Source organism: Bos javanicus, chromosome 11, assembly GCF_032452875.1.
Source record: "Bos javanicus breed banteng chromosome 11, ARS-OSU_banteng_1.0, whole genome shotgun sequence".
In the NCBI taxonomy this organism is placed as follows: Eukaryota; Metazoa; Chordata; class Mammalia; order Artiodactyla; family Bovidae; genus Bos; species Bos javanicus.
Window position 1 is genome coordinate 46798863 of NC_083878.1, and position 13961 is coordinate 46812823.

Here is a 13961-nt window from a genome sequence, read left to right on the forward strand (position 1 = left end):
AGCAGAGGAGTGACCAACCCATGGCTTGGGAGACAGCCTGGGAGTTTGGCTTTAAGATGCAATAACTTGAGTGAGTGAGCCTAGAATAGGGTAGATAATAGTAATGGCCTAGAGATGTTTATACTATCTGTGCAACTTTTCTATAAGAAAAGAGGGGGCAGAGAGAATGACCTGGAACCTTGGGCCAACCTGGCATTCTCACACCTGGCCTCTCCTCCCTTCTGTTCCCCTCCCCCAGCCTCCATGCTGCCCTGCTCACTTATGGGGTTTACTGAATGTCAAACTCTGTGTAACGGCCCCTCCTTATCACCCGCTCTGCCAACACCTTTGTTATTGTTCAGTAGCTAAGTCATGTCCGACTCTTTGTGACCCCATGGACAGTGCACACCAGGCTTCCCTGTCCATCATCAACTCCTGGAGCTTGCTCAAACTCATGTCCATTGAGTCGATGATGCCATCCAACTATCTCATCCTCTGTTGCCCCCTTCTCCTGCCCTCAATCTTTCCCAGCATCAGGGTCTTTTCCAATGAGTCAGCTCTTTGCATCAGGTGGCCAAAGTATTGGAGCTTCAGCATCAGTCCTTCCAATGAATATTCAGGACTGATTTCCTTTAGGATTGACTGATTTCATCTCCCTGCTGTCCGAGGGACTCTCAAGAGTCTTCTCCAGCACCACAGTTTGAAAGCATCGCTTCTTTGACACTCAGCCTTCTTTACAGTTGAACCCTCACATCCTTACAATAACACTTCTGTCCCCCGCTATTCTGCATCTAACTGCGGCTCCACCTCTACCTGTTCCCTGTCTCCTGTGGAAGGGGTGTTCCTTGCCTTTCTGGGACTATCCCCTCTCCCCAGTTTTCTGCCTGCCTTAGAGCTCCCCCTTGGGGGTCCCATCTGGGTCTTGGGCCTATGCTCTACCCCTTCATTATCTTGCCTTGTAAACAACTTGAAGAATCACCATCAGAAGGAAAAAGAAAAGCCTATGTTTGACTCTCTGCTTCCTGTAGCCAAGACCCACGGATGGGTAATCTTTGCCAGCTGTTTTGTTCCCTCACCTGGTTCCATTCATACCTGGCACATTGGCCTCCAGCCACCACTCTCCACTGATGACCTTCCATCACCAAAGTCTTCTCAGCCTCCTCAGCCCTTCATCTCTCAGTGACCTTTGGCCCCATCCGCCCCTTGATCTGTGGACCTTACACGAAGCCCAGCGTGACCTGGCCACTTGCTTAGCCTCTTGTGCTTTGGTTTGCTTCTCTATAAAATGGGGATAATAACACCACTTACCTCACAGGGCCCTTAAGTGAAATTATGCACATAAACAACTCAGAACAATGCCGGGCACAGGAGGAAGCCCAGTTAGCTATTAGCGCTGGCTTTGCTGGTCTTCCCCAGGCAGCCTCCCGCCTCTGGGCTCCAGTTTACCTTCTGCCCTCAAACACGGGGTCCTTCTCCAAGGCTGGGCCTCTGCCCTCGGCTCTCCCTCTGCCTGGACGTTGCGAGTGACAGATGTCCACTCAGATTGCCTCCTTCCAAGCTGGGGGTGGGGTGTGGAGGCAATGCTACTCAGAGGATGGGGGCTGTGACCAGCTGCTGAGAAACACTGAGAGCTAGGGCTGGGAAGAGGAAAAACCCATTGCCATCCACATACCACTTCCTCTGTGAAGCCTTCTTTGCGTTCTCCTCCCCCAGCTATTCCCTATCACATCAAAGCCGAAGTTTCCACATCCCTCCTCTCCAGTCTTTCCTGTCTGCCTGCTCCCAGTGGAACATAAACCTCCCAAAGGCGGGAACAATGCAGGTTGTTTTCCATCATATCGCAGGGCCTTGTCCAAGGCCTGGCTCTTGGTATCGAAAATTATAAATGTCAAAACTTTATCCTCCCTGGGCTTCCGGTACTCCACGTTCTCCTGGCTCTTCTTCTACTTCCTTACATGTTCTTTTCCATCTTTCCTCTGCTTGCATCGCCCCCACCCCCAGCCTTGAACTCAGCCTTTTCCCAAAGTGAAGCCTCAGAGATCTTGCCTCACTGACTTCATGGGCACCAGACTAACTTCTGGGAAAAACTTCCAAATCTAAGCTTTCAGCCCTAATATTTTTTTTTGGAATTGCAGACCTGGAGTTCTGTCTGTAGGGATATGGACCCTCAATTAATCCTCCTGGAAATGGTAAATTTCTGTTCCCACCCCACCCCCATGTGTGCATGCTCAATCGTGTATGACTCTTTGTGACCCCCCGGGACCATACCCCGCCAGGCTCCCCTGTCCATGGGATTCTCCAGGCAAGAATATTGGAGTGGGTTTCCATTTCCTCCTCCTGGGGATCTTCCTGACCCAGGGATTGAACCTGTATCTCCTGAATTGGCAGGCAGATTTTTACCACTGAGCTGCCAGGGAAGCCAAATTTCTGTGTAAATGTTACTTATGACCCGTGAGAGTGAGATTGGTGTCATCTCCCCTAAACTGTCCCCCGTGTCTATGAATGATGCTGTGACAAGTTGTCCATTGCTTTGAAAGACAACACACCAGGATTATGGGGAGATTTGAGCCAGATGGGCCTTTGCCTCACCTTGGGGTCAGGTAGAAGCTTCTGGTTCTCTGATTTCTTTGTCCCTATCTGATGTGACACGGACGGTGGGGGAGGGAGGTGTATGCACAGAGAGGTACTGACTCCCTCATTGAACAAATGAGACCCAGGAAGTGACTGTGACGGCACTGTTGCTTGGCCACCAAAGATTCTAGGCATGTTTGCAGTTTGGGACCCATCCTTCTACCCAGTTTATATTTTCTGTGGTCCCGATGCTTTATTTCTTATTTGTATTTGACTAATTCATTGCATGCAGTTCCTGTGAGCTGTCTCAGATCCTCTCTGGAACAAGGTGGGGAAGGCATGAATATTTAAAATAAAATAAACAAAATGTTGGCATGTGTGTGTGTCTTAGGCTGGAAATTCCTTAAAGGCAGGGACCATGTCTGTTTATATAGCACCCGGCACAGTGTCAAATTGAGGCTTAACAAATGAATTTTGATGAAGACGAGAAAGAAGCCGCTTGCAAGAAGATACAGAGGTTTTAGACCTCATCCTCCAGCCAAACCTCACCCAAATCCCCTTTTTCCAGGGAGTAGCCTTCTTCAGGCTCCACCCAAATCCTCACCCCGTTTCTGATCATCCAGGCTCCTTCTTGTCACCCCTACCTGTCCACACCCCGCCCCCGTCACCAACCCTGTGTGTGCATGTGTGCTGAATCACTTCAGTCATGTCCTACTCTTTGCGACCCTATAGACTGTAGCCCTCCAGGCTCCTCTGTCCTTGGGATTTTCCAGGCATGAATACTAGAGTGGGTTGCCACGCCCTCCTCCAGGGGATCTTCCGGACCCGGGGAGCTCAAACCCACGTCTTTTATGTTTCCTGCGTTGGCAGGAGGACTCTTTACCACTAGTGCCACCTGGGAAGCCCTGTTCTCACCCACAAATTCTCCCCTTCCTCACACAGAGAACCTCAACCTCACCTCACTCAGGGTGGCTTCACCCCAAACACCCAGGCCACCCTTTCACCCAGTGTCCCAGCCCCACAGGCCCATCCACGGCTGGGCGGCAGCACGTGGTGCTGGGAAACACCACCTCCGACCAAGTGTTTGAGGTGCTGTCCCCTCGCGTGTCTTGGCCCCTTGGGGGCCTCCAGCCAGGCAGGGACCCGACAGAGGGAGGGGAGGGGATAAGCTGCTTCAAAACTCCAGATGCAGCAGTTAAAAAGAGGACAGAGGCAATGATCCTTCAAATTGCCACATCTGTATAATCTGCCTTTTATTTTCTGCTTCATGAAGTTTTATTTCCTATTATTTATTCACCTCCCCGCCCTCCCCTCCCCTGCCTCCGCTCTTCCTTAGCAGGCGACATGCTCAGATGGGCCCCCGAGCCTCAGCCTGGGTCTCCGCCCCCCACCCCTCCCCCACCCCAGGCTGGCTGCTGGGAAAGGCACCTGCTCCCCCATGGTGACTCCCTCTCCTCCCCCAGTCACTGCGTTTCTGCCCCCAAACGCCCCTCCCACCACCCTCCAGGTAAAGCTGGGTGGAAACGTGCTTGGGAAACAGGTCATGGAGGTGAGGCCTGTCCCCAAGGCCCAGGTCACTGTCACCACCCTGAACCAGAGCTCAGGGGGTGGAGGAACCCAGGAGATAGAGATGGGGACTCACAGCCAGGTGGTGTCCCCAGCCCCCCCCACTCCGCATACCTTCCACCTGCCTCCTCTCCTGGGGCCTCCTCGACCCTCTCTACCCAGCACCCTCATCCTTCTCTCTTCTCTCCAGTTCTTGGACCTGTGGTCAGGGAGCTAGGCTGGCCCAAGCCTGGGTCAGGGAGCTACTGAAATGGAGAGGAGCGGGACCAGGCAGGACCACAAGGAGGGGAGCTTTTGGTTTCTTTTGAGGTTCTGAGCATCTCCTGCTCTCCCTACCCCACTGGAGGAATAAAGATTCCTGACTCAAAGAAAGACCCAGGCTGTCTGGTTCTAGTTAATCATGGTGGGGGGTGGTGGGGAGGCTGGCCCTCAATGCCTGCAGTGGGGTGGGAGGGCCTCTGGGAAAGGGCGCCGACATTGAGACTTCTTGCCTAGAGCCCTCCCGAACCCTCCTTGGGACACAGAAGTCAGGACAATAATCCTTTTAAGGAAGAGGGGTCAGGCTGTAGGTTAGGATTTGCAGTTGGTGTTCCTAGAGGCTCCTGGGAGAAGCTATGGATGCTTGAGAAGGGCCTTGGGGTGGCGAGTGGCAGGCAGGAGGAATTTTGCAAATCTTACCCTGAAACCTGCCAACACTTTATATCCCTTCTCTTCTGGCTTTTATCCCTTTCCTACCTTGCTCTATAGTGATATTTTTTCTCATGTTTATTTGTTTATTTTTGGCTGTGTCCGGCGTTAGATGCAGTTCAGGGGTTGTTCACTGCAGTGAACGATGAAGTGCAAGTGGAAGTGGAACTAGTGCTGGGTTCTTTGTTGCAGTGCATGGGTTTCTCTGCAGCTGTGGTGCTTAGTTGCCCCTCCACACATGGGATTTTAGTTCTCTGCGTGCATGCTGCACGCTAAATGGATTCAGTCGTGTCCAGCTCCTCGTGACCTTATGGACTGTAGCCTGCCAGGCTCCTCTGTCCACGGGATTCTCCAGGCAAGAATACTGAAGTGGGTTGCCATGCCCTCCTCTAAGGAATCTTCCTGACCTAGAGATCGAACCCATGTCTCGTATGCCTCCTGCCTTGGTAGATGGGTTCTTTACCACTAGCACCACCTGGGAAGCCCTAGTTCCCCGACCAGGGCTCAAACCCACATCCCCTGTATTGAAAGATGGGGACGACCTTCCCACCTTCAACCAAGGAAGTCCTTAGAGTGACTTTTATAAAGGCTCTAAGCTCTGAGGTTTTTTGTTTTTATTTTGGGTGACGGTGGGGTTGGAGGAGGGTGATCTCATCCGGTTCATCCCTCTTACAGGGACAGGCACAAAGTAGGTGGTTTATGATCTGCTTCCGAATGAATGAATGAATCAACAAATGTGAGGCCTACACCTTCTCATGCCCTGGCCTGTACTAACTGTGGCTGTATTTGCTTTGCTGTTTTCTCATCTCTGCCCCATCGTGGAAGCCCCTGGAAGCCTGGCTTTCACTAGCCAGCTGAAGCAGGACTCTAGTTCCCCGGGTGAGTGGGGCGCCAGGAGCCACTTTGCCTCTACCCCAAACGGAGACTGATTCCACACACGAAGTACGGTGTTTGCCTGATGGAAAATTACCTGGGGAATCTGGAAGAGAGCTTCATACCTGAACCAGTCAAATGAGTCTCGTAATGCCTTTGATGACCGGGTGACTACTGATACATGACCTTAGCGCGGACATCATTCTGGCCAGAGCCGTGCATTTTATGGCCCAGGAAGCTGAGGATGTCCCTGGGGCTGCCACCCAGGACGTGATGGGGTGGGGACAGAGCCCCACACCCAGGCCTGGATTCTGCGGCAATGCCATCTCCCAGGGGGTAAACAGATGACCATAACTAACAGCTCCAGTGACACCACAACCTCAGCCCCTAAAATAGCTGGTGACTAGGCCTTTTCTCTCGTCATCAGCAAAGAGGGTGGTTCTGGAGAGGACGTGGTGTAATTTCAACAGGTAAACCTCAGTTCTCATCAAGGTCAAGAGGCCGTAAGGCCTCCCTTCTTTTTAGCGTGTGTGCTCAGCCGCATCCAACTCTTTGCTACCCCATGGACTGTAGCCCGCCAGGCTCCTCTGTGCATGGGATTTCCCAGGCAAGAATACTGACTGGGTTGCCATTTCCTTCTCCAGTGGATCTTCCTGGATCAGGGATCAAACCTGCACCTCCTGCATTGGCAGACAGATGCTTTACTGCTGAGCCACCTCGAAAGGAAGCCCTCCTTCTTTTTTACACACTTCCTTTTCCTTCTTTGCTTTGATGGAGAAATAAGTTTCCATTCAGACCAAGGGCATCCATTTATGGCTAGCATCTTTCCCGAAGCAATGTCCCCTGGTGGGTGTGTGACTGGACTGGGGGACTCTCTCCGGGCTAGGACCAATGGGGTGTGCTCCTCTTCCCAGGGGCTCATCTGCCTGGGGAGTGGTAAAAAGTATCCGTCTGCAATACAGAAGTACAGGAAATGTGGGTTTGATCCCTGGGTCGGGAAGACCCCCCCTGGAGAAGGAAATGACAACCCACTCCAGTATTCTTGCCTGGAAAATCCCATGGACAGAGGAGCCTGGCAAGCTACAGTCCATGGGGTCGCAAGAATCAGACATGACTTAGCAACTAAATCACAACCAGCACCTCTCCCCAGAGCATGTATGGGGGTCGGGGGGAGCGGAAACCAATGTTGCCCACAGCTGGGGACCTCTACTCAGGACTCCCTGGGAAGCAGGAGCAGGTCATAAGAACTGGGGCTCAATGGAGGGATGCAGTGGAGGGGAATGTGAGTTCCCAGGCCTGGGCTGTTAGTGAAGTGACTAATGCCCCCCTCCTGGCAAAAAAGCAAACACATCTAAAACAAATAAAAAGAGTTATTTGTAAATGAACATGGCTCTCATTCAAGGATGGGCCCTTGGATTTGAGGCAGCAGGCAGGGCTGTGTGTGCACACACGCGTGTGGGCCTGGGCTCCTCTTACACGGGGGAGGATGCCTTGGCTATGGAGGAGGGGGAGGGAAAGAGGGGGAGTCTGAGACAAGGGGGGACCAGGAGGCACGGTGCGGGGAGGGTGTTGGCTTCACGCTGGTACTAGTGTGATTTATCCCTAATGAGTTCTCAGCACATGGCTGCTCCCGGCTCACTCCGGGGGCCAGCGCGGCCTCCCGCGGGCCCCAGCCCGCCCCCAACTCCAGAACAGCCTCCACTCGCTCAGAAAAGAGCCAATTTCCACACTGCACAGTCCGCTACACTCAAGGGGAAATCACATTTCCCTGGGAGAGCCGGAGGCAGCGCTTCACTCCCCAGCCTGGCCGGCTGCCACCGGGCACAGATGTGGAAGAGCTGGGCTCCAGCTTCTCTTCTCCCCCCAAAACAAAGCCCCACACCCCGCAGACCCAGCCCTCAACCTAAGTCTCAGGGCAGCCCCCCGGCACCTGAGGTTTAGCCTTTGCCGCTCAGCGAGAGGAGAAAGGGTGATATTCAGGGAGGATGTTGGCCGGGAGGGGACCAGCCTTGCCTGCTTCCTCCAGCTTCATCCAGGAAGCCAGGCACCTGGTTTTGCTTGAGGCACTTAGAGATGTGGAGGTGGGGTTGCTGGTGGCACGTGTGTGTGTGTGTGTGTGTTTGTGTGTGTGTGTGTATGCACCCGTGTGCGTGCAAGCAGGGAGCAGTAGGGAATCAGTATCTGCCATCAGGAGATAAAGACCTTCAGCATCTGTATCCCGAGTGCCCCCAGAGCTAGAGGAAGAGGAGAGAGCAGAGAGAAGAGAAACAAACCAGAAGGGAAAGGAGGGAGGGAGGAGAAATGCTTGCAGCATTTTCTGAGCAGATGCAGGACCTCTTAAATCCTCACGAATATTCACTGGAGACACAAAAGGTCTCACAAAGGAATAATTGCTTTGGAATCCTGCAGAAGAGGGACTGGAATGGGGAAACTAGAAGAGGTGAGAAAAGGAAGGAGAAAGAGACGAGGCAGGTAGAGAGAGGAGGTGGCCCTTGTGGGACGAGATGCTTTCACTAGCATCACAGCTGTGGGAGCGTGGCTGGCCACTCTCTGTCTGCGGGAGATGCACAAGCTGGGACAGAGGAGCCATCAGACTCCTTGCAGGTGGAGATGCTTTAAGACCCTAAAAGCTGGAGGAGGGCTGAAGGGTTGGCCTGGGGGAGACTTGGGACCAAGGATGGAGGCTCAGTTGGCATTCCCCGCCGCCCCGGCACTCCTTCCCCATCCGCAGGCTAACCTCTGGGTCCTTCATCCAGGACTGTCCCCACGTTGATGTTGGGTGGGTGTGGCAGTGCCCCAGGCGGCCATGAAACTCTGTACCTCGCCACTGAGCTATGGGAGCCTGAGGTCTCTGCAGAAACCCGGCCACACCCTGCTACTCAAGGCCTTAGATTAGGATGCAGATTCAGCCTCAGATTAGAGTTCAGGCACTGGTCTCAGTTCCTCTGAATGACCTTGAAAAATCCAGGCACCTCTTGCTCCCAGTTTCTGCAAGTGCAAAATGAGGCCAACATTCAGAATTGGAGACAAAAGTGGTCGCTGGGGTCAAAAAGAGTCGGACACGACTGAGCGACTAAATAATGCCAAGAAAATTGAAGAAGTGACAGGAGGGCTCGGAACCAGCCTGGGGGCTGGTCTTAGAGCAGGACTCCCGCCTGCCCCCCAGCCCCAGGCCATGGGGCAGGAGCCAGAGGGTCACAGCAGCTCCAGCCCACCTTAGACAGATGGGTTCTGCTCCACCCTAATTGCTCTCCTAGCAGGAAACCCACCCACATGCAGGGGCTGCCTGGCCCACACTGACCCCTGAGCTCCAGGCACCCTGGGCTGGCCTGGTGTGTTCTGGGAGGGTACAGGGGGTGCTGGAGGAGTAAGGGCGAGGATGACAGACCAGGGAGAGCAGCCTGGAAATCTGAGGAGGCCTCTCCACATAGGTAGTGAAAGGGCTGGTTCCAGGGCACAATGCGGGTTGGGGATGGGGCAGGGGGGTGGTGAGGCTGGGCTCTCTCTGCCCAGGTCCAGGTCTTCAGAGAAACTAGAGGCCCCCGACTCTGCTACAGAGTAGACCACCCCTCCCCTACTTCCCACTGCCTGCCCACAGATGCGTCCCACATGCCCCAACCAGATCTTCTGTGGCCACGCCCCTTTCCTCCCATCCTTGTCTTCATGCTTCTTCTTCACCATGGCCCCCTCATGCACCTCCCCGACTTGTCCCAATACTGCCCCCCAAGACAGGGCACCTCAGATCATCTCTCTCCCCCAGCAAGTGTGTGCACATGTGCACACTCAGTTGTGTCTCTTTGCAACCCTGTGGATCGTAGCCCACCAGGCTCCTCTGTCCATGGGATTCTCCAGGTAAGAATACTGGAGTGGGTTGCCATTTCCTTCTTCAGGGGATCTTTCTGACCCAAGGATCAAACAAGGGTCTCCAGGGTCTTCTGCCTGCATTGCAGGCAGTCTTTATCATCTGAGCCACCAGAGAAGACCCTGACATGTAGATAGCTATATTTTCTAAGCCCCTGGGGTTTGACCATGGACACAATGTTTGGAGAGGTACTGGCTGGGACCCGCTGCATTTGAGCCATGTCACACACCCACAGACACCTGCTCTGAGCAGCATCCTGGGAGGCTCAGCTCACCTCCGAGAAAAAAGGAGAGAGCTGAGCCATTGTCACCCAGCAAAAGCACTGCCAAGTTCCTCTGTCATTCAGGGCTTAGAGAGGCTACCAGGGCACCAGTGTTCCCAGAAAGGGTTTGGGTGTGAATAGAAAGGGTTGCTCTGCAGACTCCTTGGGGCACCAAGCAACTCAAGGTGGTTCCTGGGTGGGGACTGTCTTGGGGAGCTCAGGAACGCAGAGGTTTAGGATCATGAAGAGCCTCAGATATAATGGGATTCAGTCCTGCTGCCATGCTCGAGGTTAGAGGGAAGTCCTGTTATTGAAGAACGAGACTCTTCTCAGATCCACAAGGAAGACACGGGGACCAGCTTTCTTCGTGGGAGGGTCCGCCTTGTCCATGCTACCCTCAGTGAGCACTCCTGGCCTCTTTTTTGGGAGAACCAGGGGGGTCAGAGTCTCTGCCCTCTCAGCCTGAGAGTCCCTGGGGATGAGGGGTTGTTGAGGAATCCCTTCCTCCATCAGACTCAGCCCCAGCTGCTGTTTGCCCAACTGTCAGCCTTGTCCTGGGCATCCTCCCCCCACCACTCCCTGGCCCCACTCCAGCTGGGTCCTTAATGAAGAGGGTCCACACAGACACCAGGCAGCTGCTGGTGGGACGAGCATCCTCTTGTGGACAGAGCCAGCCCTTGCAGTCACCACGGTATTTCCCACCTTGTTCTATGGAATTTCACAGAAGAGGGTTGTTCTAAGTCCCCACAGTAACTCCCTCACCCCTTCCTGGCCCCGGCTTCTTGACTACCCAGTCTTGCCAAATATTTCGCGTGTGGTCGCTTGAGTAATGTCCAACTCTTTGCAACCCTATGGATTGTAGCCTGCAAGGCTCCTCTGTCCTCCATGGGGTTCTCCAGGCAAGAATACTGGAGAGAACTGCCATTAATTCCTCCAGCAGATCTTCCCTGGGATCCAACTCAAGTCTCTTACGTCTCCTGAATTGGCAGGCAAGTGCTTTACCACTAGCCCCACCTGGGATGTCCAATATTGCCAAATATTGGGTTGGCCCAAAAGTTCATTCGGTTTGGCCAACCCAATACTTAGGAACCAAGCCAAAAGATATTAGACTCTCAGGGGTAGTCCCTGGATCTCCCTTGGGTCCCTGGTATCCATGATGAGTGCCCGTGGTGCTAAGCCGAAGTGTTAGACTTAAGGTAAGAGGTTTTGATCTACCACTTCCTGCCTCAGCCAAGTTATTTATTTTCTGAGCCTCAGTTTCTCCATATGTAAAATAGGGCAAATCCCAGGTTCATTTATGTGAGGATCCCATGCAGCTCCTGGTGGCTCAGACGGTAAAGAATGTCCCTGCAATGCAGGAGACCCTGGTTCGATCCCTGGGTTGGGAAGATCTCCTGGAGAAGGGAATGGCAATCCACTCCAGTATGCTTGCCTGGACAGTACCACAGACAGGGGAGCCTGGCAGGCTACAGTCCGTGGGGTCACAAAGAGTTGGACATGACTGAGTGACTGACACTCTCAACACTTTCCAAGGCAGCTGAGCCCAATAATTGTCTTCTCCCTTCCCTCCTCTCACACCTCAGGGATCCTAAGAGCTGTTTATGCAGGCTCCCCTGTGGCGCTGTTCCTGGATCTGTCACCAGCCTTCCTGGCTGATTCTTTGGCTTCCTGTAAGTAACAGCAGCCACCACCTGTGGGGAGTCTGTGATTGGTCAGACACCAGGCCACTTGCTTATTTTCTGCTCTCATTGACTCAGAGATGGAACAATCAAAGCTTGGGGTAGTGGTGTGCCTGGCGCCGAACATCTCCCTGGGGCAGAATGCTAAGTCAGAGTTCTCCCGAACAATAGTAGTCCTTTCAACACGCAGCCCCAGTATGAGTTCATTGGCTGCTAGGCTCTGAGGTTTTCTGAGAAAACCCTGTCACAGGGTTCCTCCTACCCAGTCAACCCAAAGCCAGAGACCAAGAGCAATGGTTTATTGAGTCATATGGCAATGGTGGGTTGTCTTTTAAAAAAGAAAGAAGCTTCAAGGACAGAAGCCGGACATGGCAGGGAAACGACACTGAGAGGAAAGGGGTAGTTTGACTTAAGCTGAGGCTCATTTACAGTATTTACAGTCAGGCCTAGTGGGGGCGGGGGTGGGAGCTGTGGGGCCCAGAGAGGGAACTGTAGGCGGGTTTGTGTCAGGGTCTCTCAGTAGCTGTGGGTTTGGCAGGGCTGTTGGGAGCAGAAGGCAGGGTCCCCAGTTACATGCCTGGTTCTACTCTGGGCAGGGCTGCACCCCACCCCCCAGAGCCTAGGGCGGGGTGGGAGGGGTGCTTTGGAATGTCTGTCTCCAGCTGTAATGGGCTGGTCTGGCTGCCAAGGAGAGGGGTGGATTCTCCGCTGCGGGGGAGCTCCTGGGATGGAATTGGTACATTCACAGCAACAGGTAAGGGGAAGGCAGGCGGCTGACCACCTTGACCACCGGGTGGAGCTCCTGGTTGGCTGGACCCAGGGTTGAGCCCGTGACCAGGAGGGACGAGCAGGAAGAGCCAAGCAAGCTACATAGAGAAGGTGGTGCCTCTCAGGGTGGCAGTGGGGGTGAGCCTGCGCACCCACTGTGGCTGCAGGCTGGGCAGAAGTGCTCACAGCCCATGGCCATTAGAGCGTGTCAACAGTGGAGCCACAGAGGCGCCTCTGTGTGCCCCAGAGCCCGCTGTGGGCCCCAAGGGCCATCTCTCTCCAGCTCTCTTGTCCACATTTCTCCTCCGATTCTGTCTCTTTGGAATGGGACAGTCTGTCCCCCTGGGACTCTTGTCCCTCATTAAGGAGTCCCGGAGGACCAGAGGCGTCTCCTCCACCATCGTCCTGTCTCTCATGGTTCACTGAATCACCCACACAGGGAGGGAGCCGCAGTGCTGGATTTGTGGTTATTTTTCATGTAATAAATAAAGATTCCTTTGTGTGACTCTCGGGGGCCTGTCCCAGGCTGAGTCCTCCCGTGGCTCGGTCGCTCCCACTGTCGCCATGGCAACTACAGATGGTCAAAGGCCGTGGCGGTGGTGGGCGGTGCACTCGGCCTTGATGTGGAACTGTAATAATATGGGGAACCTGGATAAGTTCAAAAAAAAAAAAAAAGAACAACAACACTGCTGGTCAGAAGAAAAAAATTGCACCATAGCCTCCCCCTGCCTCTGCTAACCTTTAAGACAGCGTGAGTTAATCATTGATCCCTCTGGCCTATCTGATCATCAAAGATTAACTCCTCTCTGGCCCTTATTTCCTCCTTCTCTAGGCTCACCTTTGAGTTTCTGGCCAGAAGGAGAACAGTGGCTTCTTGCCCCTCCCCTCCCCACGATTCCTTTGACCTTCAGCACCCTTGCATTGAGAGAGGGCAAGAAAGAGAAGTTACGCCTGGAGCCCTGAAGAATCAAGTACTGACTGGGGGATTGCTGGGTGTTCCCCGGCCTTGCCCAAAAGGCACAAGATCAGAGGATCTTAGGAACCAGCGGGGATGGAAAGCTGACTGCTCAAGGGATATGTGGATTTGAGAGCCTCCTCCAGGCTGCTCTGCACACCCACAGGATGGACAGCCAGGGGAAGTTCCATGGGGAGGGCACAGCTCTATGCCCTCATCTTTCTGAGCTGAACTGGACAAAAGGGTGGCTTGAACTCACATGGCAAACAGAGCTCAAGTCAGTCAGCTTCCTAGTCATTCCTGGAACATGAGGAGGTAACAGGAAGAGAGAGGGGGGATCTTGGGAATGGAGACCCTTGGGGTCAGCTGCACTGTGCTACGGCTTCTACAGGCTCAGGTTTGCTCCCAAACCCTCCAGGTCACCCCTTCATGGAGACTCCAGTGGGATCCCTCACATTCATTTATGGGGCTTGGTTTCCTGATTTCCTTGGTTTCTCAACCCAACCCCAGCCCAGGGGAAGAGGGGCCGATGAGAAGCCCTGCAGTCCAGTTCACTATCTAGACCTCCATACTGAAGGCTGCTGCCCACATCTCAAGCCAAATATCAGGAATATGGTGGAACAGAGGGTCTCTGTGTAAGGGCTTTGGGGCTGAATCAAGAGTATTTTCGAGCCACTTAGATGGTTAATGAGAGCGACAGGATGGCATTGTTTGCAATCAGCACGCTCCCCAGCAGGAGGGTTGCTGGCACTCCCCTAG

The 13961-nt window shown here is 53.7% G+C and overlaps 1 protein-coding gene across 5 annotated transcripts in view; it reads right to left on the reverse strand.

Annotated features, from left to right (window-relative positions):
* Positions 1-11763: 11763 nt before the first annotated feature.
* Positions 11764-13961, reverse strand: part of PAX8 (paired box 8) — a 65234-nt gene continuing 63036 nt past the window's right edge. For all 5 annotated transcript variants that reach the window (XM_061432591.1, XM_061432590.1, XM_061432592.1 and 2 more), the window contains one exon: positions 11764-12895. In XM_061432591.1, the coding sequence (XP_061288575.1) occupies positions 12819-12895 (77 nt within the window). In that variant the 3' untranslated portion in view covers positions 11764-12818. The remainder of the gene's footprint in view (positions 12896-13961) is intronic.